Source organism: Fundulus heteroclitus, chromosome 14 (assembly GCF_011125445.2).
Source record: "Fundulus heteroclitus isolate FHET01 chromosome 14, MU-UCD_Fhet_4.1, whole genome shotgun sequence".
In the NCBI taxonomy this organism is placed as follows: domain Eukaryota; kingdom Metazoa; phylum Chordata; class Actinopteri; order Cyprinodontiformes; family Fundulidae; genus Fundulus; species Fundulus heteroclitus.
Genome location: NC_046374.1, coordinates 19397296 through 19422923, shown reverse-complemented (window position 1 = coordinate 19422923; position 25628 = coordinate 19397296). Strand labels below are relative to the sequence as shown.

Genomic DNA, 25628 nt, shown 5'->3' with positions numbered 1-25628 from the left:
CCTTAAGGATCATCTGAAACTATATGTTCAGGGGCTGACATTGCAATTTTTAGCAATTAAATGTTTCTCCTGACGTCGTGCAGCTCTAGCTCCAACTTTGTGAAATGTCACAGGGGAAGACCAAATGCTGTCCTTTTGGCAAAAGTGTGTGTGGGGGGGGGGGGGGGGGGGGGTCGTGTAAAGTCTTAAATTCAGGGTTGCTAATAAATGAGGATATCAGTTAACAGGAAGAAATGCATAAATCTTAATATAAAGCTTGATGTCTTTGCAAACGCCCCCTCCCTGTTTTTGATCCGTTTCTGCAGGTGCGTAAGGAGTACGGCAAGTGCTTGCGCACTCACTGCTGCAGCGGCAAGAGCGTGGACAGCTCCATTGGCTCTGTGAAGGGCAGCACCTCTCGCACTCCAGGACGGTATTCTTCTGGGTCACAGGTTAAAAGAAACGTTTTTTTTATTTTTCCTCTTTTAAATGTATCTCTATTGGTCTCTAGCACATTTGAACAAACTGAAATGTACTCCTATTTGTGATTCCCCTGAATTTTATCCATCACCAGTGTATTTATTAGTACTCTAATCACATAAAGTGGGTAGAGACAGGGAGTTAATCTTGCATATTTAGAACAACACCTGTACAGTGGCTGTTTACTGTAAATATGCAGGACAGGTTTCACAGAAACTGAGTATTTGCTTTTGCCTCATAGTGATAGCAGAGAAACGCTTGGTAAGCCAACGCTTGTAAGTCAAACCAGAGAGCCTGGTGTTTATTTTCAGAGGAGAACGTCTAAAATGCACATGTACGCGAAGACTATAGCTCAAATTTTGCCTCCAGCTCAGAGAAGAATTTATCAAATTTCACAGAAATTTTGCCAAGACATGTTTCTGCGCGCAAGTGGTATGTCTCTGTGTAAAGTAAATCCCTAATGGATTCCTCCCACATTAACATGAACTATTGCACGAATTGCCAGGATACAGGATAATTGAACGTCTTCCCAAAGTGTATGATTTCCTGTCAGTGCTGCATCATAAATAGTCCTTAGAGTTAAGCATGCAGTGGCATCCCACGATACAAGCTGGCTTCTGCATATAGATCAAAGCATTTGATTATGCACACCGCTTCAACAAGAACGCTCCAATCTCATCAGCCGCCGTGTGCATGAAGCTCTCTCCGAGAGGTGTGGTCGCTCAACGTAAACGCTGAAGCTTCCAAATGAATGTGCAATCAGGAGACTGTGTTTATACCCATGGGCTATGAGGCCTCCATGTTCTTGTCCTTGTGAAACAGCACAGTCATTTTCAACCAGTCTGTGTCCCCATAGCTTGGTGAATAATTATGTTAATGAGATCCTCAGTGTCAGTGTATGTTTCTGTTAAACTATATGAGATGTGTGCCATTTCGCGTTGACACAGGACTCATTTATTCATTTTCAAAAACAAAAAAATGTGTGCTGTCGTATGTGAAAGGGGAATAAAAACAGGAACAGTTGCTTCAGTGTGATTAGATATTCATGGAGGTGTCAATGATATAATTAAGCTGACGCATAGCTGTGAAATGTTGAAGGTGCACAGGGAAACAGCCTTAAGACAGTTTGGTTATCTTATGGTGAGGTTATGTGGAGATTTATCATTTTCTGAGTAGTATCGGTCCTTTTAAACATTTTGACATCCTTTTTCTATAATGGGTTATTCTTCCAGGGTCACGGGGTTGTCATTGTCAGGGGCCAGAGTAGAGGTACACTGCAAAAACGGAACTAGAAATAAGTAAGATATTCTTTAAAATTAGTTTATTTGTCCTTGATTTGAGCAGGTAAATAAGATGATTTGCCAATGGAATAAGATTTTTGCACTTAAAATAGGAACAATTCATCCCCATCTGCTTATTTCATGTGCAGGATGTCTTATTATCTTATTTTAGGGGTATAAATACTCATTCCGTTGGCACATAATCTTATTTACCTGCTTAAATCAAGGATTAAAACACTAACTTTAAGAACATTTTACTTATTTTTAGATCTGTTTTTGCAGTGTACACCTGGGACACACAGCCAGTCCATCATAGAGCGACACAGAGACATACAGGACAAACAACCATGCACTCACACCTAAGGGCAATTCAGAGTAACCAACTAATCCAACAATCATGTTATTGATTTAAAAGGGATCCAATGAAGAGAAGCTAAAATAGGATAAATATGATCTCTCTGCTGCGGCGTTTTGATCACCTGAAGGCTTTGAACTGCATTTTGTTGACTTCTTGATAGTAAAGAATTACAATAGTCCAGCCTTGAAACGACAAGTGCATGGACTAGTTTTTTCTAGTTTAAACAGCTAAAAGATGTTTTCGCTAACCTTAAAACTTTTCCAGTGGTTGACATCCTCTCTGTTCCACCAGCACCAGACACCAGAACCAGTGTCTGGGCAACAGCTCTTCATCATGATTCAACCACCATTAAGCTGACAGTGGAGACAGTGGGCCCATGTTCTAAAGCCCTCTACCCTGGACCTCTCAAAACTGTCAAACTCTTTTTGACATTGTGAGTGGCCAAAAAGTAAAATTAAGATAACTCTCGCCATAAAAAAGTGTGTAGAGCACATTTGATTTATCCTTCAGTGCAGCTGAGCTTGAATTTTATTTTTCATTTTTTTCGGAGCAAAGACTATGTCCATGGTGATGTTAACCCTGCTTCGCTCTATGACACGATGACACTGGTCCTCCAGCAGTTTCCAGTTGATGGCAGCCTCGAGGCTAGATGGTTCCAGGGTTGTTTTAAAAGTTTCTAATTCTTTTCTTTTCATCAGAGGCTGACAGTTTGGATCAGATAGTGTAAACTTAGACAGAATACTATCAACCTCTAAATTTTTACACTTCTGATGGTCAAGCCAAATACATTGTGGAGAAAATGTTTTATAGTCAGATGGGCTGTTTGGTCACAATGAGAGGAAGTAGCTTTGGAGGAGCCATGGCTAGGCTTTCAACCCAAAATATGTACCAACAATCAAGCATCATGCTGATGTTTACTACCGCCAAAATCTTCAGTTTAACCTTCAGTCAACAGATAGTTGAAACTTGGCCACAATCTGATGTTTCAACTTTGCAAGTATCCCAAGCATATATACAACCTGATTTTGGAAGGGATAAAGTAGGTTATCATTAAGCCTCTGGGATGGCTTTAACTTGAACATAATTCAAAATTGAAGGACTGTAGCACAGGAGTAAAATATCCAGTCAGAATTACGCCATAGGCTTTTTGATGACCTTGCGCAGCTATAACAGGGCACACAAAAATAACCTAATTCAGGATATAATGCAAAAATCTTAAATCAAGATAAATGAAGTTCCCTCATGACTCAATATTTAAATAATTTTAAACCAGAACTTTAGTGCAAAATATGGTTCTAGTTTTCATTTTCTATCTTCTTTTCACCAGCATTATTAGCTTGACAATTCTGAAAACACACAAACTAGACAGAAAGGCTGCAATAAAACTAAAAGTTCAGTCATGATTACCGTATAAAACTCTCCTAATCTGGTAGTAAAATTTAAAACAAGGCAAATCGATAATGCATAGAAATACTGTGTTAGCACAAGTAGAGCCAGTCCAGTTAAGTCATCAGAATGAGGAAGCTTTATTTAATTAAAAGATTGCAGTTGACCTCTATTGATTAGGAAGATTTATGGAGCTAGGGCCCTTTAACGCTTATATAGAAAGCGATCCCAGGAGGGATCTGTAAGTTGATGCTTGACGCTGGTGTTGGTGGGGTGGTGGAAGGTCAAGTAATGAAGTGGGAAGACAAACAGATAAAACGGGAAAGGTTGTTATTTTATAATCAGGACTGAACATCTGCAAATAATTCAGTGAATGATTACAGGCTCATATGAGGGGGTCGTGTCAGCAAGCTTAATTTATATAATGATCTGAATTGTACTTGTACAAATCTGAAATCCCCGTCCAAGTCTCTTTGTGAAGCCTTTGCAACTTATTGAGCAGAGCGCTTGCCCCTATTCTTAACTTTACCGATACCTATTCCAGAGCAAAATTTTGTGTTTATTTGGAGGTTATTTATTCGTAAAGAGGATAAAAACTTGATTGCATTTCATTGGGATTTTAGGTGAAAAGCCAACATAAAGGAATATTTAAAATGGCCGCATTTTATATATATGATCTTTAATTCAATTCAATTTATGCATATAGCTCTAACTCAAACAAATGTAGTATCAAGGCACTTTACAATTTAATAAAAGTAAATAAAATCATACCGACAGATTCAAAGTCAGGTTCATAGATTTTAGTTGGTCGTAGGTATATCAAACATTGCAGTCAAGTTCTGTTTATTATCCAATTTGGTTAAAAGGATTTTCGTTTGAGGAAATCCAGCAGATTGCATCGAGTCATCGACTAGATGAGCATGTAGCGACAGTCGACAATTGCTTGCATTGTGATGTTGACTTTGCAGCAATCCCTAATATTAAGCTTGCATGTGAAGATGAAAACTCACATTGTAATAGGAAGAGACCTCCAGCAGAACCAGAATTAGTGCAAACCACCGTCTACCACAACCAAATGGGGATTCGACAAGACAACATACACACGAAAAGAACAATAAGCAATGATCCAGGGATACATTATAATGTGAAAGAAAAGTAAAACGAAAATGGTAGCTCTAGCTCCTTAGGTGACTTTATCTAGGACAGAAAAAAAAACACCTGAACAGATTAACTCTGAGACAGTTTCCAGTCTAGAGGATCAAAGAGAGCACATATGGTTAGTTACAGTAAAAGCTCAATCTATAGCCATGTCTACGACAGGCACAAACACTAAAAGAGCCCTGGATGTTGTCACAGCTAAACAGAATGCCAGGTCAGATGTAGCTATTATGAAAGAACAAAAAACCGAGAGAACATAAAGCTAAAAGTTTAGATAAAAATGCTTAATTGGAGAGTAGTAGGAGAATGTAGCAGAGTGAGGAAATGTGGTCATCATGTTCTTCAGCAGCCTAAACCTATAGCGGCATAACTGCCAAGTTAAATTTGGAGAACATGGCCCACTATAACTACAAGCTTTATCATAAAGAAAAGTTTTAAGCCTAGTCTTCAAAGTAGACAGAGTATTTACCACGTGCAAAGATACTCACCATTTAGTCTGACTGAGCTTAAAATATGCTTTAGCAATTTTGCAAGAATGCAATGCAAAGCTGGTTGAAATATACCCCTTGCGGGTATAATTTTACTAAAATTGACCTGCGATACTGACAAGAATCGTATTAACCCCCGGCAGGGTTAAGTACAGACCCAGATGGGCATAGCACAAGTGTACATCACATGTTAAAAGTTGAGACAGTTCCCGATTGTGTGCTACTTTGTGTTGGTCCGTCACATGAACTCCAAAATAAATATATTGCAGTTTATGTCTGTAACATCACAACATCTGAGAAGATTTTAGGGGTATGAATGCGTGTTTCCTATTTGCATGGGGACAAGCATTAAGGATAAACAAATGCTTATCACTATAACATTTATACCCTTTGCTAATTTGCAATCCCACTTCCCTAGATGGGCCTTTAACATACCACTGTTCTTTGCAGGTATCCAGTTGCAGAAACTTGGTTGAAACCTGAGGCATTTAGCTGATATTTACTTCCATCTCCCTGCCTCTGGTCTCATATGAGCACTGACTTTAATTTAGCCTCACTGACAGCTCTAAGAGCGAACATCCTGATGTGTTCTGGCATGTTGTTTGTCTTTGCAGAGCCGCATCCGTCGAATGTGGAACGACACCGTCAGAAAACAGTCTGAGTCCTCTTTTATGACCGGTGACATCAACAGCTCGGCGTCGCTCAACAGAGGTATTTGGTCCTGCGGGACTGACTGTCATTAATGATTCCTTCACCCTTTAATTTCTGCTGAAAATATTCAAACTATGATTTCCTTTTTTTTTTTTTTTGACAATACAAATGCTTTCCTCTTAACATGATGCAAGGTTTTCACAAGGTTCAAAGTATTTTATAATTTAATATGTGAGGGAAAAACCTAGACACGTCAATTAACATCAAGGTAACTCGGTCGTTTCTCACCATTTAGCCTTAATTACATCAGAAAATGTCCATGTTTTTCAAAATATGCATGCACTTCACAATGTCCTAACACTTACAGTTGCAATTATACGTTTTTAAAGTAAGGGAATTTTTGACTGCAATTTTAATTAAAAATTTCAGTCAATCACTCAGCAGAGTTTTTGTGGAGTGTGAAAAAGTGCTTACGAGAGGGTGGAAAAAGACAAAAAATGACACTATATATTGGCACAGAAATGTAATAATATACTATAAAGAATAAGCATAGAAATAAAAATGAAGGGACAAAAACTAAATATGACAAAAAATATTAACACAATTGGGTTTGTTTACATCAGACTGAGACTGAACAAACAACCTTATGTTTTATCTACACTATCTAAAAGGCACTTGGTGCTGTCTTGCAATTACATTTGATAAAGCATTTATTAATAAAGCAGTCCATAGGTTATTGCTAGTAATACATTTTGATAAAGATACATAGCATCCAGTTTAGTTCATTTGATAACTATGAAAAAAGGACATCACATCATGCTTAGCCTGGCAAAAGCAAACCTTTATAATCATGCCTAAAAACTGTCTGTGGCATTGTTTTAAGCTAGCAATGTTGCATTTATTGTTCTCTAATAACCTCTTATCTTATTGAAAAAAAAGTTTTTGCTGCAGTGGCTTGTCAGTGAGGTTAGTGTCTGGACTCTGTAGTGTCCAATCCTTGTATGCAATATGATCCCTCCTGCTCCCTGAACCGTTCTTTCACAATGTGATCTGATAAAGCGTGGCATTGTCGTCTTTGATTATGCCCGTGCCATCTGAAAGATGTACACTGATGGGAAAACAAGACTTATTCATTCGGCATATTCACATAGCTTTTTGTTATTTGGGACATATTTGTTGCTGAATGTCCAGGAGATGAGCTGAAGTAACCGCAGATCATAACCCTGCTCCGACTTGCTTGTACTGGCAGACAACATTACGGATGCTTCACTGCATCCAAAACTCTCCTTATCTTGTTGCGCCTGTCAAACTGGGACAGGGTAACCCTAGATTCATTAGACCACATGATTTTTTTTCCCCCTCTTCGCTTCAGATCCTGCTATGAAAGTCTAGTATTTCTATGCTTTAGCAAACTGAGGCTCATTTATTTAATCTGGTCTACTTAAGTGATTACCTTTTAAACTACACAGCTATTTAGGCCTAAAACCTTTTTTTCCCCCCCCAACACGTTTTACTTACTATAATTATTAACCCGGCTTTGATTTGAAACAAACCTTTAATAGTTATCATATGCATGCCAGATTTGTTCCCACACTTACTGTATGTGCTACTACTGTTTGAGGGTTAAATATCCCACTGGGTAAACCTTATTCATGTTTTAGTTGATATAAACATGGCCTTAGTGTTTTTCTTAACTTGACATAAACCAAAATTGAGTCCTATAAAAGAAAGCTATTTAATTCCCAACGAAACACTTAAATCAGGGTTTAATCCTTTTATACAAATGGAAATAAACAGTGCTCTCCACACTTACTGGCATTTATAGCAAAAATGTGCATAGAACCCTAAAATAAATATTTTGTTTATTGCAGCAGCATTATCTCACACAGAAAATGTAGACAACTATATTCCTTGGAGAAGGCTGAAAGTCCAGGCATGGAAAGAAAATAACCTTCGCTAAAACAAATCTGTCTAGACCATCCAGAGTCCTGGATTGTCTTTTCTGATGTCCTCTTTATGCTCACCCCTCTGATTTGCCGTATGAGTCAGGTTTGGGGACAGAGATGACCTTGGTGGGAGGTCGTTTTTTGGTGTTTAGTGAAATATTTGGCTGTGGAGTTGTATATTTAGGATCATTATCCTCTTGAAACACCCAAAAATTGGTCAGTTTTCTGGTGAAGGCCAACTGCTTTTTGATCAAAATTTCTAGTAATCTCAAAGAGTTCATGATGCCATGTAATCGGACAAGTTTTTCAGGGCCTCTGAGAGAGAAACAAGCCCTCGGCGTCCAAGATCATCTACCGTACTTGGCAGTGGGCACCAGGCGCTTTTTCCACATAATTCAGCCTTTGTTTCCCACCAGATCCAAGGGGAGTGTTTGTCAGCGCAATCCTGGTTTCCTCTGACAATAGCACAGAGTTTCAGCTAAAAGCCCAAAAGTTTAGTGAAACTCTACATGTTTGCTTTTGTGATAGTTCCACAGAAAAGGCATTTCTTTTCCTGGTGTACTTGTAGAACAACCCAAGTGGATGTTATGTAGACTTGGTGACCCTAAAAACAAATCTTTGCTGCAGTTCTATAACTGGTAGCAATTGTTTTTTTACCTCTCTTACCGTGCCGTTCCCTGTACCTGGATGGCAAGGTAAACTTAGATGGCTATCCATTGTGTTTTTGTTAAAGATCATGTTGTTTAACGTTTAAATGTCATTTCTCTGACTGTTAAGATGTTAGGTGAGTAGCTATGTTCTTGTAGTCATTTCAAGACATTTGGAGGTCAACACACATCTGCCATCTGTTGTGTTTCCCATTTTAAAGAGTTGCCAAGTCCCTGCATCGCCACAGCAAGTCATGGATTTTTAGTGACATGTCTGAAGACACTTTGACCAGTGTAAAACAGAAAATATAGATTAAAAAAGCTTTGTTTGCTTATATCTCTTTCTATAAGTTATTTTGGCAACTTTTTTTAAAATTAAAATATGTTCTGGTGCTGGTGGCCTATGTTCACAATAATCAGACAGAGAGGATGAGGGAGGACATTTAGCAAATGTCAGGAATTGAACCCCTGTCCCCGTCATCAAGGGCTAATCGACGTATATCGGTGGGGATGCCCGCTCTTATGATAGAGCCCACACTACTACTTTAGGGCACGTCTAATTATAAAAATGTTACTTTTTTTTTAAAACGTTTCATTTATTGAATGAATGTTCTAAAATTAGTTGTGTTTTGGTTTTTAGTGGGAGTTCATGCTTCTGCAGTAAAACGTAATTTTTAAAGGCTTTTTAAACATGTTTACCACAGGTGGCACACCTGGAGATCACTGTAATAAGCCCTGCGGTCCTTCTATGAAATCGAGGCGTCTGCATCCAGAAGGCTTAAGAAGACGTGGGAACGATTTCGTAATTATCTCGGAAAAGTGTTGGATAACAAGCTAAAAATTGATTCCTTCGCTTTTTTTTTTATCACGTCAAAAAAAAAAAAATGATGGAAAGTATTTTAGAGCAATGTGTTTGACAATGACAGTCAGAAAGTTCACTTCGGGGCTTCTCAGCTCAGAGTGGAAAAACAGACACCAGACTACATCTGACATCAAGCTGCAAACGCCGCTCTCGCTGGCATGCCTCCCTAACACTCTCGGCACTCATCACATCTCTTGATTGAAGAGCTCCGGTTACACGCGGCTCTCTCTCTCTAAATTCACTCTGGGCGCCCGCTCGCAAAGACGCTAATGCATAGTTACAATGATGGATTAATGTTCGACACAGTGAGGAAGTGTCATGATCTCTGTAATTAGGCGCTCAGCTCAGCATCGCCGCAGACATGACTTTTATCAATTGTGTAGAGGCTGAAGAGAGAGGCTGGATGTCGGGGTTGAAGGTCAGGAGTGGAGGGGAGGTGGGGGGGGGCATGAAAGAAAGAAGAAAAAAAGTCTTCATAGATATTCCATAAAGACAAAAAGCGAAGGCAGGAATTATTTATGGCTGCTTACTACAATATGAGTGATGGAGAAAACCCTCAAAGTAGCTGTAGAGCATGTCGGCTAGTGCGTTCCGCCATCACAGGCACCATCAGGAGCAGATGCAAATAGAATTGCACTCATGCGTGGCTTTTTCCTGTGTGCTTATTAAGGAATTATGTGTTGAGGAGCAAATATTTCTTGCTGATTTGGCCACTGCAGTCTTGACGCTCTGGCAAACTCGCCTCTCTCTCCCCCCCCCACCCCTCCACCACCTCCCACCTCAGAGAATGAGCTCACAGCTGACGCTCCTCGCCGGGCTCTTCTCAAGAGCAGAGCCGTGCAATTATCTCGATGCCGTCACGCGTTCCATTTATCTTGGTATTCAGGATTTTAACTGCGCAATTACTGCAATTTCTTTTCGGGAACTGTTTAATTTCAGCGCAGACACAATAAGCTGGGGATTGATCATTGTGCGAATTCAAAAGGGGAGGCTGGTTGTTTTTGAGACGCACCGTAATTAGGACAAGCATCACTAGCAACAACAAAATACTTGTTTCCTTACTTCTTCCCTAATCAAAACAGCGTTCAGTTTCCTGTGCAGTAATAATAACGTGTCTAATTAATACAGAAATAAAGCAAAATAAATCTCAATAATGCTGAAAGAGGAGATTCAATGAGATGCATTATAGCTTTAACATTTGTTAAAATATACGGTATCTTATGAAATTAAACAGGAACTTTTAAATTTTTTCAAAAAATCCCAGTGTTTTGCAATAGTCTTCATACCCCTTAAATTTTCCACATTTTGTGACGTTGCAACCGCAACCATTGTGTTTCTCTTGGATTTTATGTGAGAGACCAAAACCAAGTAACAATTGAGCAGTGGAAGTAAAAAAAAGATATATGGTTATTGTTTTTATGTCTACAAATAGAAGTCTAAAATATTTGTTTCTGTTAGTATTTGGTCCCTTAACCCCTGACACCCCCAAATAACATCTAATGCATTTGAAGTCATGAGTTATCACTAATTTAGCCTATTTGCAATATAAATTTACACGGATTGCTGTCATAATGTGAGGCAAAGATAAACCCAAATGCAGATAGGAGGGTTGCTGTCTCATTTTTAAGAGGATAGATATTTCATAAAAGTCCTAAATCACTTAGAATGACATAAGCAGCCAGAAATAAATAAAACACAGGTAACCAGGCATGGAGGGCTGGGAACTGGTATGACAGAGAGACAGTTATGGATAATGGAGAAACTGAAGAGGAGAAAGGGGGAGTAGTCACATTTTTTGTCTGTGTATATGTCTGTATACAGTAGTGCTGTGATGCTAAACTAATTTCAGACCTGTTCTGAACATAAAGGAATATTGTGTTGCATATTTAACTGCTGTGGAGGTGATGGTCATGACATAACAATCAGGGGGGATGATGCAGGGGGATGCTGGGCGAGAACCTGAAGGAGCTGAAGGAAAATGACTGATTAACAAATGATCACTGAGGGGTGCGGGGGTTCTAAACAGGACATATTAGGTTCTTACTGAACCAACTAAACAGTAACACTAATATAGGAATCATCAGAAAACAAAAAATAAATATGAATCCCAAAACAAAGAATCAATCATTTACAAAACACAGTGACAATAATAACCCAAATCAGTCCAAAACCAAAACGACCAAACAAAGTTGCATGTGCCATATTCCAATTAACAGTCTGCACTTATTTTAGCATTGAACAAAAACAGTTTGTTCTTATATCACTGTAAATAAATAGCAAAAAATGTCCCATGCTTGGCACACTTACAGAGAGTGTCTGTTGACACAACTGCGAACCTAACAAGACATGGCCGTCAAGCCTGAAATGACAGGTCACGCATTGTGCACAAATAGAAGAGTCTTCATAAAGGCTCATGGTAACTGTGGAGGAGCTGCAGAGATCCACAGCTCAGGTGGAGAAAGGCCAACTATTAGCCGTGCGCCCCACAAATCTGGAAGAGGAACGGCAAGAAAGCTATTGTTAAAGAACAACATAAGTCCTGTTTTCAGTTTCCCCCAATCCACGTAGGGGACACAATGTGTGGACGAAGATTCTCTGCGCTGAAAAGACCAAAGTAGAACCGTTTGGCCTGCATGCAAATTATATGCGACAAATGCGACAAAACAATGATGTTAGGATCAGAAAGCTGGTCAGAGGAGGGGCTCAATGCAAGGCAATCCTGGAAGAAAACCTTGATGTTAGAACGGCCCAGTCAAAGTCCTGATCTCAATCCAACCTAAAATCTGAGGCAAGACTTGAAAATTGTTTTTCATAAGACCTCTAGGTATGCAGAGCTGGTAGAAACATTAAATGTCTTGCTGGTGTAATTCCGGCTATAGGTGTTGTTGTTTTTTTCAGCATTGACTCAGGCAGGCTAAATTTTTTTCAGATTTTCCGTTATAAAGTAAACATGTACAAGCCTATGTGATTTTAGTTCCTCTTGACAATTATGGAGTATTTAATATTGGTCTTTCATTCAAAATCCTGATAAAATACATATAAAATTAAGGTAGTAATGTGGGAAAAAAGATGAAAAGGTTCATTGAGGGTTTGAATCTTACTGCAAGGCTCTGTAAATGACTGTGGGATTAAAACTGTAAAATAAAACCTTTCTCTGCACTGTGTGACAGATTCAGAGCATAGAACACAACAGAACTCTGGGCTTGGGGGATCTAATTGCTGCGTACTTGCACCTCAGATAAAGGATGTTTACCCGCTCCTGCAGAAGCACACGCATGCATCACCCTCACAAGTCCCGCGTTTGGCTTCTTTCACAATAATACCGTCGTATCGTGTTGACAGGAGCAGGAAGGAAATCTTGTAAACAGGAAATGAATGCAGCCTGCAAATATTTTTTACCACACTCGGTATTCTGCATAATGCCTTTACGCTTTTAAAGTGAATTATTTTTTATCATCTGCAAAGAAAAAAAAAAAAAAAAGAGAGGAAAAAAACAAGCATGCTTCATTTCTGTTTAAACCCGGGGCCTTCAGATCCTGCAGCTAATCAGCCGGGCTCAGATAGCGAAGGCTGCTGTGGTGCGGCGGTGTGTGCGCGGGAAACTGATGAGCAACTCGGGCGGCGGGAATCTGAAGACAAGCAGTGTTGCTTAAATAGAGAATGAGGCGGGCGATATACTTGTGCGAAAGGAGGCGAGGCTGAAGCAAAGTAATGACCAGCTTGACTAAAGAGAGGACAGCTCTGGATTCAAAGGGTTTTTCAGCAGCGGTTGCAAAGAGAATGAGCAAATGTTGATCTTTACTCTGCAGAGGGGGAAAAAAAAAAAGGACATGATACGCCACTTCAGCTCAGGAGAATGACAGAGCCAGAGGTAATAATGACAGTGGTGCGTCTGATACTGTCACTGGAGAGGTTTCTTTGTAGTGGACAAGAGTTTTGTGAGACTTTTTTTTTTTTTTTTAACCATACATTTGAGGAGGGATCCATGTAAATTTCGAAACCACAAAAGGCCTGTTGTTTCGTAATTTGTTTCATAACTACTTTAGCAACCCCGGCAAAGAAGTGTCCAAAAACCTAAAGGCATAGAGCAGTTATGGAGAAACCAAGAGGACCACTCTTTCCAGGCATTCTTTCACAGTGAGCTTAGGGGATTTATTTGACCAACCTTACAATCCTCTTCTTCATGTGTGGTGCAAAGTTGAGCTAGGGTTCATCCATTTTTTTTATTTTGCAAATTATTTTTATGTTTTTTTGCAATTGTAGTTGTTTTAATAGATGCTATGCCTGAAAATATACACAGGTTCAGGCAAACGGCCGTTTTTCTGTAGCATCAGTTAGGACTTTAAAGGTGCATAGTGCAACTTTTGGAGTTAAATATTATTTATTTATATGTGCCCTTACAGCTGTCTGACATATAAAATGAGTTATCCTTTATCTACTGCAGTTGCTGGATTAGTCTGATTTTTGATAGTGATTCGGGCCGAATCCTGCGGCCGTGCACGTGGGTGTGACACGCTGCGCGCTCTTGTTCAACTGGCTATTTTAAGTCTCTGTCGTAGTCGTGCATGAGTGAGAGAACATGGCCGGACTTTAATATTGAAAACTCTCTTAACTCGATGTCAGAGGAGGCAGACATCTACAAAACATCCTGGAACATACACTATGCTTCTTTAAGTAAATTTCCATTCATTTGACTTATCTTAGACGTGTTGTGCCGTCTTGTTATTCCAGTTTTCAATAGTGGCTGTTAGAAATTGACCTCTATGCTACATTACAGGTGCAAAAAAATAGTGTGAGGGATGTATACCAGCGTCTCTTCTGAAGAGCTCTGAGAATAGCAGTCTCAGTCTTTACCTTGATAATGTTTCTGATGGTTAGTATTACTGCTTTAACAAGTGTTTGCCTTTAAAACTATATTCAGCTACTGGGCTGTTAAAAAAAACAAATCTGTTATGCTGATCGTCGAATGCATCATCTCAGATGTGTCATCGCAATCGTAGGCAGAGAAGGCAGAGAAAGTAAAGCGGCGATATTTCAGCCACCGGAATCACCAAATGTCAAAAATAGATGTACTTTGGACTTTATAACTACATAAGTACAAGATGTTTTTCTCCTCACTAAAAGCAGCAAAGCGAACCCTCTGCCTCTAGCAGTTACTATAGATGACTTGCTGCTAATGCTAAGCAAGCTGACTTTTAGTTAAATGGGTCCAGTCTTCAGAGTGTCCTGATTGTTTGTTTAACTTGTTTTCATCTTGGCGGATGACTTGGATTACTGTTACGGTAGCCGGCGGTCTGCTTATATTTGGTCAGACTGCCAAAATAATAATACATGACTTTATGCCTGAAGCAGTTGGATGAGCTGTTTTATTTTCTCCTCTGACTCAACATAGCAGAAGAACTAAGACAACCTTGACAATCAGCTTTCAGTGCCATTTGAATAACTTGAAATGCTATAGTTTAAAGGTAATTAATATGGCTTACAGTGACCTCTGCACCTGTAATAACCCAACAGCGAATGATGGATGCAGATGGTAAACTGCACACCATACCAGTGGCTCAATACCTTCCAGATTTAATTTGTGATTGCTCCCCTGAAAATACATAGAATATTCTTAATGCCAGGTATATTAGCAGTGACAATAAGGAGAGACGAAAGTAGGTGGTCACACATTTCAGATTAAGCAGTTTTTGGACTGCTTGTAAGAAAAACCATGATGATAAAAAAAATATATATAATAATAATTAGGTCTATGTATTGTTACCTGGGATTAATATCACTGTCCTGAAAAACTTAAATATGAAAAATAAAAGCACTTCCATTATTATGATTTCTTTTGTGTTATCATATATATATATATATATATATATATATATATATATATATATATATATATATATTTTTTTTTTTTTTTTTTTTTTTTTTTTAGTTTTTACAGGTGAGATACAGGGTCTTATTTGTAAGCATGAACATCTAGTTACAGTATTATTTATCTAAAATGTATACGTATTTCTTAGTTTAAACTTAATTTACATAGATTATGCCACTAAGTAATACGGTGATAAACTATATAACACAACAACAACAACTACTACTACTACTACTACCAACACCACCAATAATAATAATAATAATAATAACCCTTATGATGGAGGTAACCAGATTTAACCCTAACCACTCTTTCTCATACTTTTAGCATGTTTTTTAGTACAATTTAGCAACACTGATTAATAAGCGTGATAAATTTGCTCAAAAGGACTTGTGTTGGTTAAATTCTTACATCGTTACCCGGCTGTCCTTCTTTATTAGTAAACATCATTATCTGTTTTCAGTTTCCCATATAGGTCTGTTTATGTCATTTTAGTTTATGTCCGTCAACACGTGTATGCTGCCAGAATGTATAGCACAAAAAAAAAAAAAAAAAACAGAACGGGTTGTGTCATTAAGGCTACAATTAGCACACTTTTCATCGACCCCATCAGCCACGTCGGTTAAGCTCTGCCGCTGTCCTAGAGCAGACCCCCCTCCCCACCACCACCACCTTCCAAAATTAATGATCATGTGATCATTTGGATGTTAATGGATACCATTGCTCAGTTGCATCCGCTCACCTGATATGTATGTGCTCATTACTGTATATATGTATTTATATCTCAACTTGTCTATCTTTCTCTGTTTTCTCTCTATCTCGCCCTGTCTCTTTCTGGCTGCTCCAGGGGCTATGGCTAACCATCTTATACCTAATGCACTCCTACGTCCTCATGGCACTAACAATCCCTATAATACATTGCTTGGGGAGTCTGCCGTTTATAACAACCCCCTGGGCATGTACAACACTCAAGGTGTGCTAGCTTCTTTTCATTACTTACCATTGTGGCTAGAGCAGTGTTTTTTTTTTAAATATTCACATGTTTTCTGGTGGTACATTGTTATCTTTGCCCTAAAAATAATTACGAAAGGTAACATTTGATGGGTTGAGTGTTTCAGGAGAGTACAAAAAATGCTTTTTACAATCTTGATATTTGGATTGATTTTGATAAAAAAAAAAAACACTGCTCTAAATTGTATTGTTTTATCTTTTCAAGAGCCTAATCACAAAAACCCTACAGATTTGGTCTGCTGTGTGTGGGGTTTTATTGGCGATGTATCTTGGCATCTGGTTGGCTCATCCCATTTGGTTCCATAAGTCATGCTCTTCTCTGGGCGGTTTTGGCCAAATCAAACTCTAACATGGTGTTGAAATGAACCCACCAGAAAGCCAGATACATCACCAGTCATTAATTTCAAATGTGCTCCGATGTTGTAAGTTAACTCTGTGTGCGACGTCTGCTTTCTCTGTGTTCTTACCTTCAGAGTTGTGTTCTTCCAGCACTAAATGGTTGTGTTTCATATTTTGTTAAGTAAGCAGAAATAGCAAAAATGTGTTTTTGGTCAGAGATTTGCATACACTCACCATGGACATGAATTTTACTAATTTGGAACTTCAAAAGATTAATTTGAGTTATTTGTTTTCAATGTTGAATGATTAAAAAAAATCATAATTTGGTTGCCCAAGTTCACTTTTTTTCTCTACTCAATGCAGGGTAAGCTACATTTGCAGACTCATATATGCAGCCCAACACTATTTATGACCCTGGAAAAATGTAAACGTATCTTCATTCAGCCAAGATGACACTCATCTCAGAAAAGATAATTAGACAATGTTCATTTAAGAAAAACATTATTGGCTTTGTATATATATATATATATATATATATATATATATATATATATATATATACACATATATAGATAGATAGATAGATAGATAGATAGATAGATAGATAGATAGATAGATAGATAGATAGATAGATAGATAGATAGATAGATAGATAGAATAGAAGGCTTTCCAGCCTAACAGAAAATGTTAAAATAACAGAGCAAAGATGCAAATAGCTGATAGGCAATTCATTGCTGTAATGGCAAAAAAAAAACCCAAAAAATCCATTCGTTATTCGTTAGGGTTTAAATATTTTTTTATTTGTCCTCTTTTTATTAAAATGTAAATAAAAACTGAGAAATTATACTACCAGCTGTATATGTAATTTTGCAATTAACTGAATATTAACTCCTCCCGGACAGTAGGTGGCCGACTCTCGTTCCAACCTTCAGTTGTACTGTTTGCCAGCCGGTTGCCAGGTCCTTTGGTTAGCATTTGCAAACATTTAGCTTACCTGTCCGGAACGAAAGTGACAACCTCACTGTGGCTTCCTCAAATTGGCCCCAACACTCAAAAGCTTGACCGATGTTCACCCTTATTTTGCTTCTTTTTTGGTCCACTTGAATCTGAGTAAACGCTGAAAATAAGTAATTTCTCAGTGCTATCACTGAGCTACTACTATCTGGCAACACCTGAACCCGTCCCACTTGACTTTCACCTGCTAGTGCAGAATCCTTTCATTTTGACAGTGGCATTGTAACCAGAAAGGAAAAATGTATATATTTTGGACCTGTCAAAATTTATAAAACAGTAATTTATACTATTTATTGATTTTTCACTAAAAGTAATACTTTTATACTGCACCACTCTAGAAGTTCTGTGGATATATTTTTGATATATCAGCATTTCGATGAAAAAGTTGCAACTGTGACCATTAAGTATAGTTTTATACATTTTCAATAAGGTTGAGGCTTTTGGAGAGTCATAACAAGACACTAGCGTGAGCCCACATTCTCAATTTCAAAAACCAGTTTTTATTTGTGTATTCAAGACAGTTGTTGAAGCACCTAGTTGTGCCCAGGCTTCGACAATCGAGTGGCTGGTTTCAAGAGAAGTGGATCAAGCTGCAAGTCATCCTACGACTTTGTTATTATATCCATCTTGTGCAATTTACAATCATCACTGGTAGTGACACAGGACCTCAGCAGGATCTTGACACCATCATGCTTTGTACGGTGTTCTCGGGTTTGAAAGCCTGATCTTTGTCAGGGCATTTTGCTTGTCAGTGTGGACAGCTGGTGGTGCAGATTTTGTAGCAGGGGCTTCTTTTTTGGTCAGCCTTTATGTCAGTGAAAATCTGGCTTCACTATGGCCATAGAAACTGGTATTCCAACAACTTCTAGTTTAAATGTGCATCAACGTTGATGCTTCCTGGGTTGTGGTGATCCAAATTACACTTAAGCTGACTTTGGAATAACATTGGTCTCCAGAATGACCCGAACTTCAACCTTATGGAAAGTTTGTGGTCTTAAAAGTAGGGTTAGTGCCAGGAAGCCGAGCAATTTAAATGCACTGTACCACTCCTGATGACAAGAGAGATTAAAAATCTAAACAGAGTTATGCCAGAAGCATGCTGACGCTAACAAAAATGATTTGGCTACGATAAAAATTGCCAGAGAATATTTATTCAAATGTACTTGTAATATTGACAATATGTAGATTAGAACAAACCCAAGCGTGTGCATCTGGTTCTTCGACATCCTTGACGTTGTTTCTGGTGAGTTTATCCCTCCTGGGGAAAAGAGCGATTCAAATAGAAAAGCGTTACACATTTGTATAAGATGATGAGTGTATGTAAATTCTGATTAAACCTGCTGGTAAAGACTTTTTATTATTACTCACTAAATATTCAAATTATGGACTTCAACATTTCAGTACATATGACTAAAACTTAATGCTTTATGTTTTCTTTTAAAGGGTTTTTTACAACTTTTACACCAGGACAAATAACAGGACACAACTGTGTTAAAAAAAAGTTGTTTTCTTTTACCAGTTTCTGGCTCCAACTACATATTGGAGTGCAATTTTTAGCCCCCATTCGTCTCTCTGCTGAGCCGTTATTATTTTATTTCTGCTCTCTACAGTCAATATGAGATTGCTGTAACTTTGTGAGTCTGTAAAAGTCCTTAAAAGTAGAGCGAAACCCATGTAAAGCTGAGATAAAACCTCACAGAGAGCTTTGATAAGTGGATAATTTATGTATGCGATACAAGTGCTTTGCATTGGAGCTCGTGATGGAGGGCTATAACTCACTTACATCGCCACAGATGGATAAGAAATATCTGGAGGAATGAAAATGCTAATGCATCAAAAGATTTATTGGCGCATTTGACGCTCAAGGACCTTTGCCTATGTTTTACCCCCAACGATTCTGCAACGTGTTACAGTAACACATCTTTAATGTATCTGTCAAGAGATTTTTTTTTCTATCTTTATTGTCCTTTTTCTGCAAGCGCACACAATTTACATGGTGAAACTAAACGGCTCCCGTAATTGTCTGGAGCACCATCAGTGTTCAGTATGTGCAGTTTTCTCTTTTTACTTGTCATTGTTGTGCTCATTGTTTTTTTTTTTCTTCTTTCCTTTTCCTCATGCTGTCCCCAAAAGAGCCCTACAGAGAGACAAGTATGGGAGTCAAACTAAACATTGCTTATCAAATGTAATTGACTTTGGCTTTACTTTCTTTTCACTCAATGCTGACACAGGGGTAGGGAAAACAATGTAATTCAGTTTGTAAAGAATTGGGTCCGTTTATGAAAGTGATAGAACACAAAACGTTTACAAATGCAACCCAGATTCATATACTTTTTATTGCATTTGATAACTAGAGAAGTAATCCAACTACAGTATACGTATGGAAGAGTTCAGATATCTATAAAGCACACCAGCACAAATTGATCTGTAACCTTCTTAGAGCAACATGCACGTGTTCGTGGTCCGCTATATTAATTCACATTTTTTTTCTTTTAAATTACTCTTGAATTCACTTTGATCAAGTTGTTACACTTCAAGAAGGCCAGAGAAATGTTTCTTGTCAAATTTTTAAGAGGTCAGACTGAGAGCTTGACACTTTTAACAAGCTGGATGGCCTTGTCGGAGGTAGTCTGAATTATCGTCAGTTTTTTTTCTCTCTCGCTTTGATGTCAACAGCGTGGTTAACGTGATGAAATATGAAAGCTACATGTTAGTGCAACAGAGAGAACAGACTGTCTCCTTCCTGTCAGGGTGGTGGGATTCTGATTTAATGAAACCGATTCATTTTTTAGGAGATGGCTGGTTAAGTGCAGATGGATAAGACATAAATAAACCGTGAAAAGGCGATGCTGAAGTGGTGCCATGTCCAACTTTGCATGAATCTAATCACAAAAAACATATTTATTACCCTCAAAAAACATTTTTTTTCTTACCAGGTTGAAAGTTCCAACACTGAGATGAGGGAATTGCATGATTTAGTGTGTTTTAATGTCTGCCTGCTGAAAGCTTTGAGTTGTTGTGCCGTGGTGGATGTTTATATTGTTTTGTGTCAAACAGCAGTGTTCTAATCTTGCCACACAACACGTGTTCAAAAATGAATTAAATTCATTTTGAAATTTTTAACAAGGTAAGTGTATGTTACAGGTGCATTTCAGTAAATTGGAGAATCATTAAAAAGTTAATTATTTCAGTTATTTCAATTCAATTATCAATTAATTGGCTGATGGTGTTCAAGGTTAGGTACGAGAAACTTGATCATATTTGACCTAAATTTAATGAAAGCCTAAATTCCGTTGCTTAGAAGATAAGAACATGTCATAAGAACGTTTTTTTAAGACACAAATGTTGTGAGCATGTTAGGGTCTGCACAAATTCTGGGAAGACCGCTGTCTCGACTCTCATCCAGCAAGCAGTCCTTGATACACAAGGTTATCATTAAAGAAGCTCTTTTTACAAAGTGCTGTATCCGAGAATATTAAAGGGGACATATCCCGCTTTTTAAGGCCCTCATTTTCACATTTAAGTCATTCAATTTTGGTACAAATGAAAAAATAAATATTTCCCTTTCTAGTCCCATAGAGGGTAAACTTGTCTCAGTGTTTAACACCATCCCTTAGAGCCTTCCACTCCAACCTGATCAGCCATTTCTGTAGTATGCTGGGGAACGATGTAACGAGTTGTTTGTGTCGATGCAGTACATCCAACAACCGAACATTTCCCTTATCCACTTATGACTTTGGCCTCCTTGAGCTTGGCCTACAATATCACGGTGAAAAAAAAAAAAATTGAGGATTTGCAAAACTGGTTAGCCAGAAGTCCCTGACCCTGTTTAGCGGTTCCGCAGCAAGTACTATGATGTTATTGTTCAAAATAAATGTAATAGAAAACAGTGAAAACTGAACCGTTCGGAAAATATGACCCAAAAACTATATAAAGATATATATGCAGCATCTGAATTGACTGAATTCAAATTGTTTGCATTTCTAGAGATTCAAATTACAGAACAAAATCTATTTAAAGGCCAAAAAAGTGGATTTTGCCTGATATACCTCTTTAATGGAAAGTTGAGTGAAGAAAAAAAAAAGGTATGGTAGAAAAGGTTACTCATTCAGCAGCCATTTAATGACCATAATATTACTGTTCCTGATTGGCCAGCCGACTTGCCTGACTTAAACCACATAGAGAATCTATGGGGTATTGTCGAGGGGAAGATGAAAAACACAAGAATGACTTGAATTAAATGATTGAAAAAAATTAACTTTACAAGGATATGCTGATTTATTTGAGATGCACCTGTGATATTCAAAGGCCCTAAATGTATTTTCTTATGAATCATAAGTCTGTGGGAGCTATTTACTTTTCAAAGATTCTCTGAAGGCTTCATTTCTTTCATACAGAGACTAAATTGTTTGTTGTGTGCTATTTGGCTTTGCAATAATAGCCAACACATATCTTTGGCAGCTGTACTCACCAGATTTTACCATTCACATTTACCAACAATCTCCATCCCTTACCACTACCCCACCACCCCCATGTTTCTCATTTCAGAGGGAATCCTGAACAATGCCCGGGATACAAGTGTCATGGATACTCTACCACTGAATGGTAATCATGGAAACAGTTATAGCATCGCCAGCGCCGAGTACATGAGTGACTGTGTCCAGATCATCGATCGGGGCTACAACCACAAGGAGACCACCCTGGAAAAGAAGATCCTGAAAGAGCTCACTTCCAACTATATCCCCTCTTACCTCAACAATTCCCACGAGCGTTCAAACGAGCAGAACCGGAACCTCATGAACAAGCTGGTCAATAACGTTAGCAACGGTGGCAAAGACAGCGGCTATGGCATGAGCTTAGGAGTGGGGATAGGCATGAACGTTGCGCTGAACCTCGACGATCACTCTACCTTTGGTACCCACCATGATGAAGGCCTAGGTCTGGAGTTGATACGTGAGGAGTCCAATGCCCCATTGTTGCCACAAAGGCCACTGCCAACCCTTCAGGCAGTGAACAACCTTCACAATCAGCTCCAACAGTCCATGCCGCCACCCCTTCCACTTACCCACCATCCCTTCACCTCTGCCTCTAACTCCTCATCTTCTCGAAGGAGGATCCCCCAGGAGAACAGTGAAAGCTTCTTCCCCTTGCTCAACGAGCATACTGAGGACGAGGGCTCGTTGCCCAGCCACAGCCACCAGAGAGACTCCCTCTACAACAGCATGCCAATGTTGCCTGGCCTGCCCGACGTGTCCACAGAATCCACCGACGGCTCCAAGGACGGTGGGGATGCCAAGAGTCCGGAGGCAAGCTTGGACGACGTTTACTACAAGAGTATGCCCAACTTGGGTTCCCGTAACCACCTCCATCAGCTGCACTCCTACTACCAGCTAGGGCGGGGAAGCAGTGATGGTTTCATCGCACCCCTTAACAGAGAGGATCTTTCTGTGGAAGAGGCTCACCCAGAGCCCTCACACCTGGTCACCAGCCTATAGGCCAAGAACCCCCCCAGACAAACCTGTGTTTCCTTTTTGTTTCCCAAAGTTTTCTTCCACGATCCCTCTCTCCATTGTCCATCCGTTGTCGGCAGTGGTAGCCATTGTTTTCAATGTCCTGAAGACTGAGACAGCTTTACTCTCAATGTTACTGACCACAAACAGGACAAGAATTGCTATAAAATGGGAGTGGAAGTGGCTTTATTTGGTTAGATATTCCAGGAAGTTGATGTTGTGTCCCCAGCCACCTCCCCCATTTTGAATCTCTGGTTTGGTGTGTTTTGTCTCCATCTAATATGAGACACCCACAAAAAATGTAGGCCTCAGCAATGTAGTCAAGAGGAACCGGACAGTCCCAAAAGTCTGAACTCATAGACTTCAACAGAATAAATGGGGAATTAAAAAAGGACTATTTTAATATACTTCTGTATCTATATTGACTTTTTGAAGTATTTTCTTCCTCTTTGGTGAGTTGCAGCACATTTTGTTTGCTGAAGTGTTCCTCCAAAATAAGAAAAATATAAAAATAAAAAATAAAAAACTATCAAAAAAATATACTCACACTTTGGACATTTGCCATAAAGGAATTATAGATTGTATGCTTTCAAGCATAACTGTTCTTATTTCATTTATTTTATTTGAACGTTTGTTAAGAGGGAGAAAAAAACTGAGAGAATTATGACATATTTCTATGTGTCTGTACAGATAACTAGCATTGCACATAATATGCTTTTTTTCAACTTGTTTTGTTTTGTTGTATTTTGTTCTGGGCAGACCTTTTCTCTGTAAATTTAGTGATTAGAAGCAGTTTTGTTCTGTTGTTCTGGGCTTTCTGAATTTTGCTCTGTACCGCCCCGGTTTTCTGTTGTATCACTTTCCAGGAAATCTCAGTAGGAGCAGAAAAATCATAAAGAAATTACACTCTGGTCGTTCAGGCATCGATGTGACACGTGCTCGTTTTTGTTTCCGGGTCAGTTTTTAATCCTTTTTTGAGTTCTTGTTTCCCACTTTTGTTTTTCTTTCACTGTGTAGATAGCAAAACTTCAAGGAGAAGGGATTGCAGAAATCCCTCAGAAAAGTTTATAGTGCATTCTGCATTTGTATCGACACTCGGAAGACTCTCGTGCTACTTGGAGAGGACGGGATGAACAGAGCCTTGATGTGCACCAGGCACTTGTACAAATAAAGAAAGTTTGTTGTTTTACTTATTAAAGAAAGAGCTTTTGGAGTGAGAAAAAAACTGGAAGTGTTTTTTTTTTCTTTCGAGAAGAATAAATTACATTAATTTGATAAATAAGAGGTAATAAAACAAAAGATGGTAACAGATTTAATGGGAAAAGTATATTTTTATGAGGCAAAAACTTCTTATTTTTAACTTTAAGCTTATAACAGCTAATATTTTAAGGCATTTTATTGCAACTAAATAAATAACATAAGGTTTATCACATATTGAACCTCCTGTTCTGTGTGGGTATTGATTTTTTTATGGATAGGGATAAAAGACATTGAAATAACTTAACCATTAATTTATACTTTTTCTTCTTCCAGTTTCATAGTATCCCACATTAGCTACTAAATTCAGAGCCATGCTGGATGTGCTCTGTATGCTCTGTTGTGCTGCACAATGGAGATGCTGTGATTTCATAATCTGTTGAAGATATTCCAATACCTTTGCTGGTGTAACCATTGTATTCTTTACAGATACTTTATTTTATTTTTTTTATCCTGAATCTGAGCAGGATCCATCACAGTCAACAGAAGCATATTGGCTATGCAGTGCTAATAGAGGTAAGCATGCTCTGTTTTTTTTTTTTTTTTTTTTTTTTTTTTTTTTTTTTTTATTGATAACTAACCGGCATATTACACCTTTAAAAGTGTATTAAAATTATTCCAAAAAAGTTAAAAAACAAAACAACTGGACTTTTTTCTGAAGTCTGAAGATGTTTCTCTTCCTATCCAGAAAGCCTTCTCAATTTGAAATGTCTGGAGTAGTGTGGAGTTCCAAGCTTTATACTACTGCCCTACAAAGGCCTTGTAATGGCTTAGATAGCATGCAAATTGAATGGAAACAGGTCCACTCCCTTAGTAATGGGGAGTCGTTAAGGTCATTGTAGGCCTGCAAATTATAAAGTGAATCTGGTCCACGCCTCTGAAATGGGGAGTCATTAGGGTCGTTATTGGCCAGGTTTACAAGAGTGATGTTTTGATCACCTGTATGGAGGTGCATAGTTCAAAGCATTTGGAATATATTGGCGAACAATTGTTGCACTCCAAACAGTCCTTTGCTATATGAATACTGGATAGACTGATGCTAGGACAACAATATATTTGTAATAAATTCTGCAGCCCTGGTGTGCGCATGGTTGTTTATCCTGTTGATGGACTGGTGACCTGTCCAATTGGGGTAGTCTTCCTGTCACTCACTGGGCGCTAGATATAGCCACAAACCCCCTTGAGACCCTGCTTTGATAAGCAGCTGTAATCAGTCATAACGCCAACGTAATGGTGTTATGACTGATTATTTTAAAAGAAATTAACATTTTGAGATCTACTTATATCCGTAAATGTTTTTTTTTTTCCCTCCGCTCTACCATACTTGCCATTTTTTATTTGGACAGATATACAACATAAAGCTTAAAAGAATCAGAGAAAGACCTGAGTCTAT

General features: G+C 38.5%; 1 protein-coding gene across 22 annotated transcripts in view; it reads left to right on the top strand.

The window, feature by feature from the left end:
- The window catches only part of LOC105937280 (adhesion G protein-coupled receptor L3), a 333177-nt gene extending 308974 nt beyond the window's left edge, over nucleotides 1-24203 (top strand). For 10 of the 22 annotated variants that reach the window (XM_036146482.1, XM_036146481.1, XM_036146486.1 and 7 more), the window contains 5 exons: nucleotides 306-431; nucleotides 5744-5840; nucleotides 15952-16077; nucleotides 19602-19619; nucleotides 22017-24203. In XM_036146482.1, coding sequence (XP_036002375.1) covers nucleotides 306-431; nucleotides 5744-5840; nucleotides 15952-16077; nucleotides 19602-19619; nucleotides 22017-22963 — 1314 coding nt within the window. In that variant the 3' untranslated portion in view covers nucleotides 22964-24203. Of the gene's footprint in view, nucleotides 1-305; nucleotides 432-5743; nucleotides 5841-15951; nucleotides 16078-19601; nucleotides 19654-22016 lie in introns of all 22 variants that reach the window. The other 12 variants (XM_036146491.1, XM_036146500.1, XM_036146498.1 and 9 more) reach the window with 5 other exon arrangements.
- Nucleotides 24204-25628: the final 1425 nt, after the last annotated feature.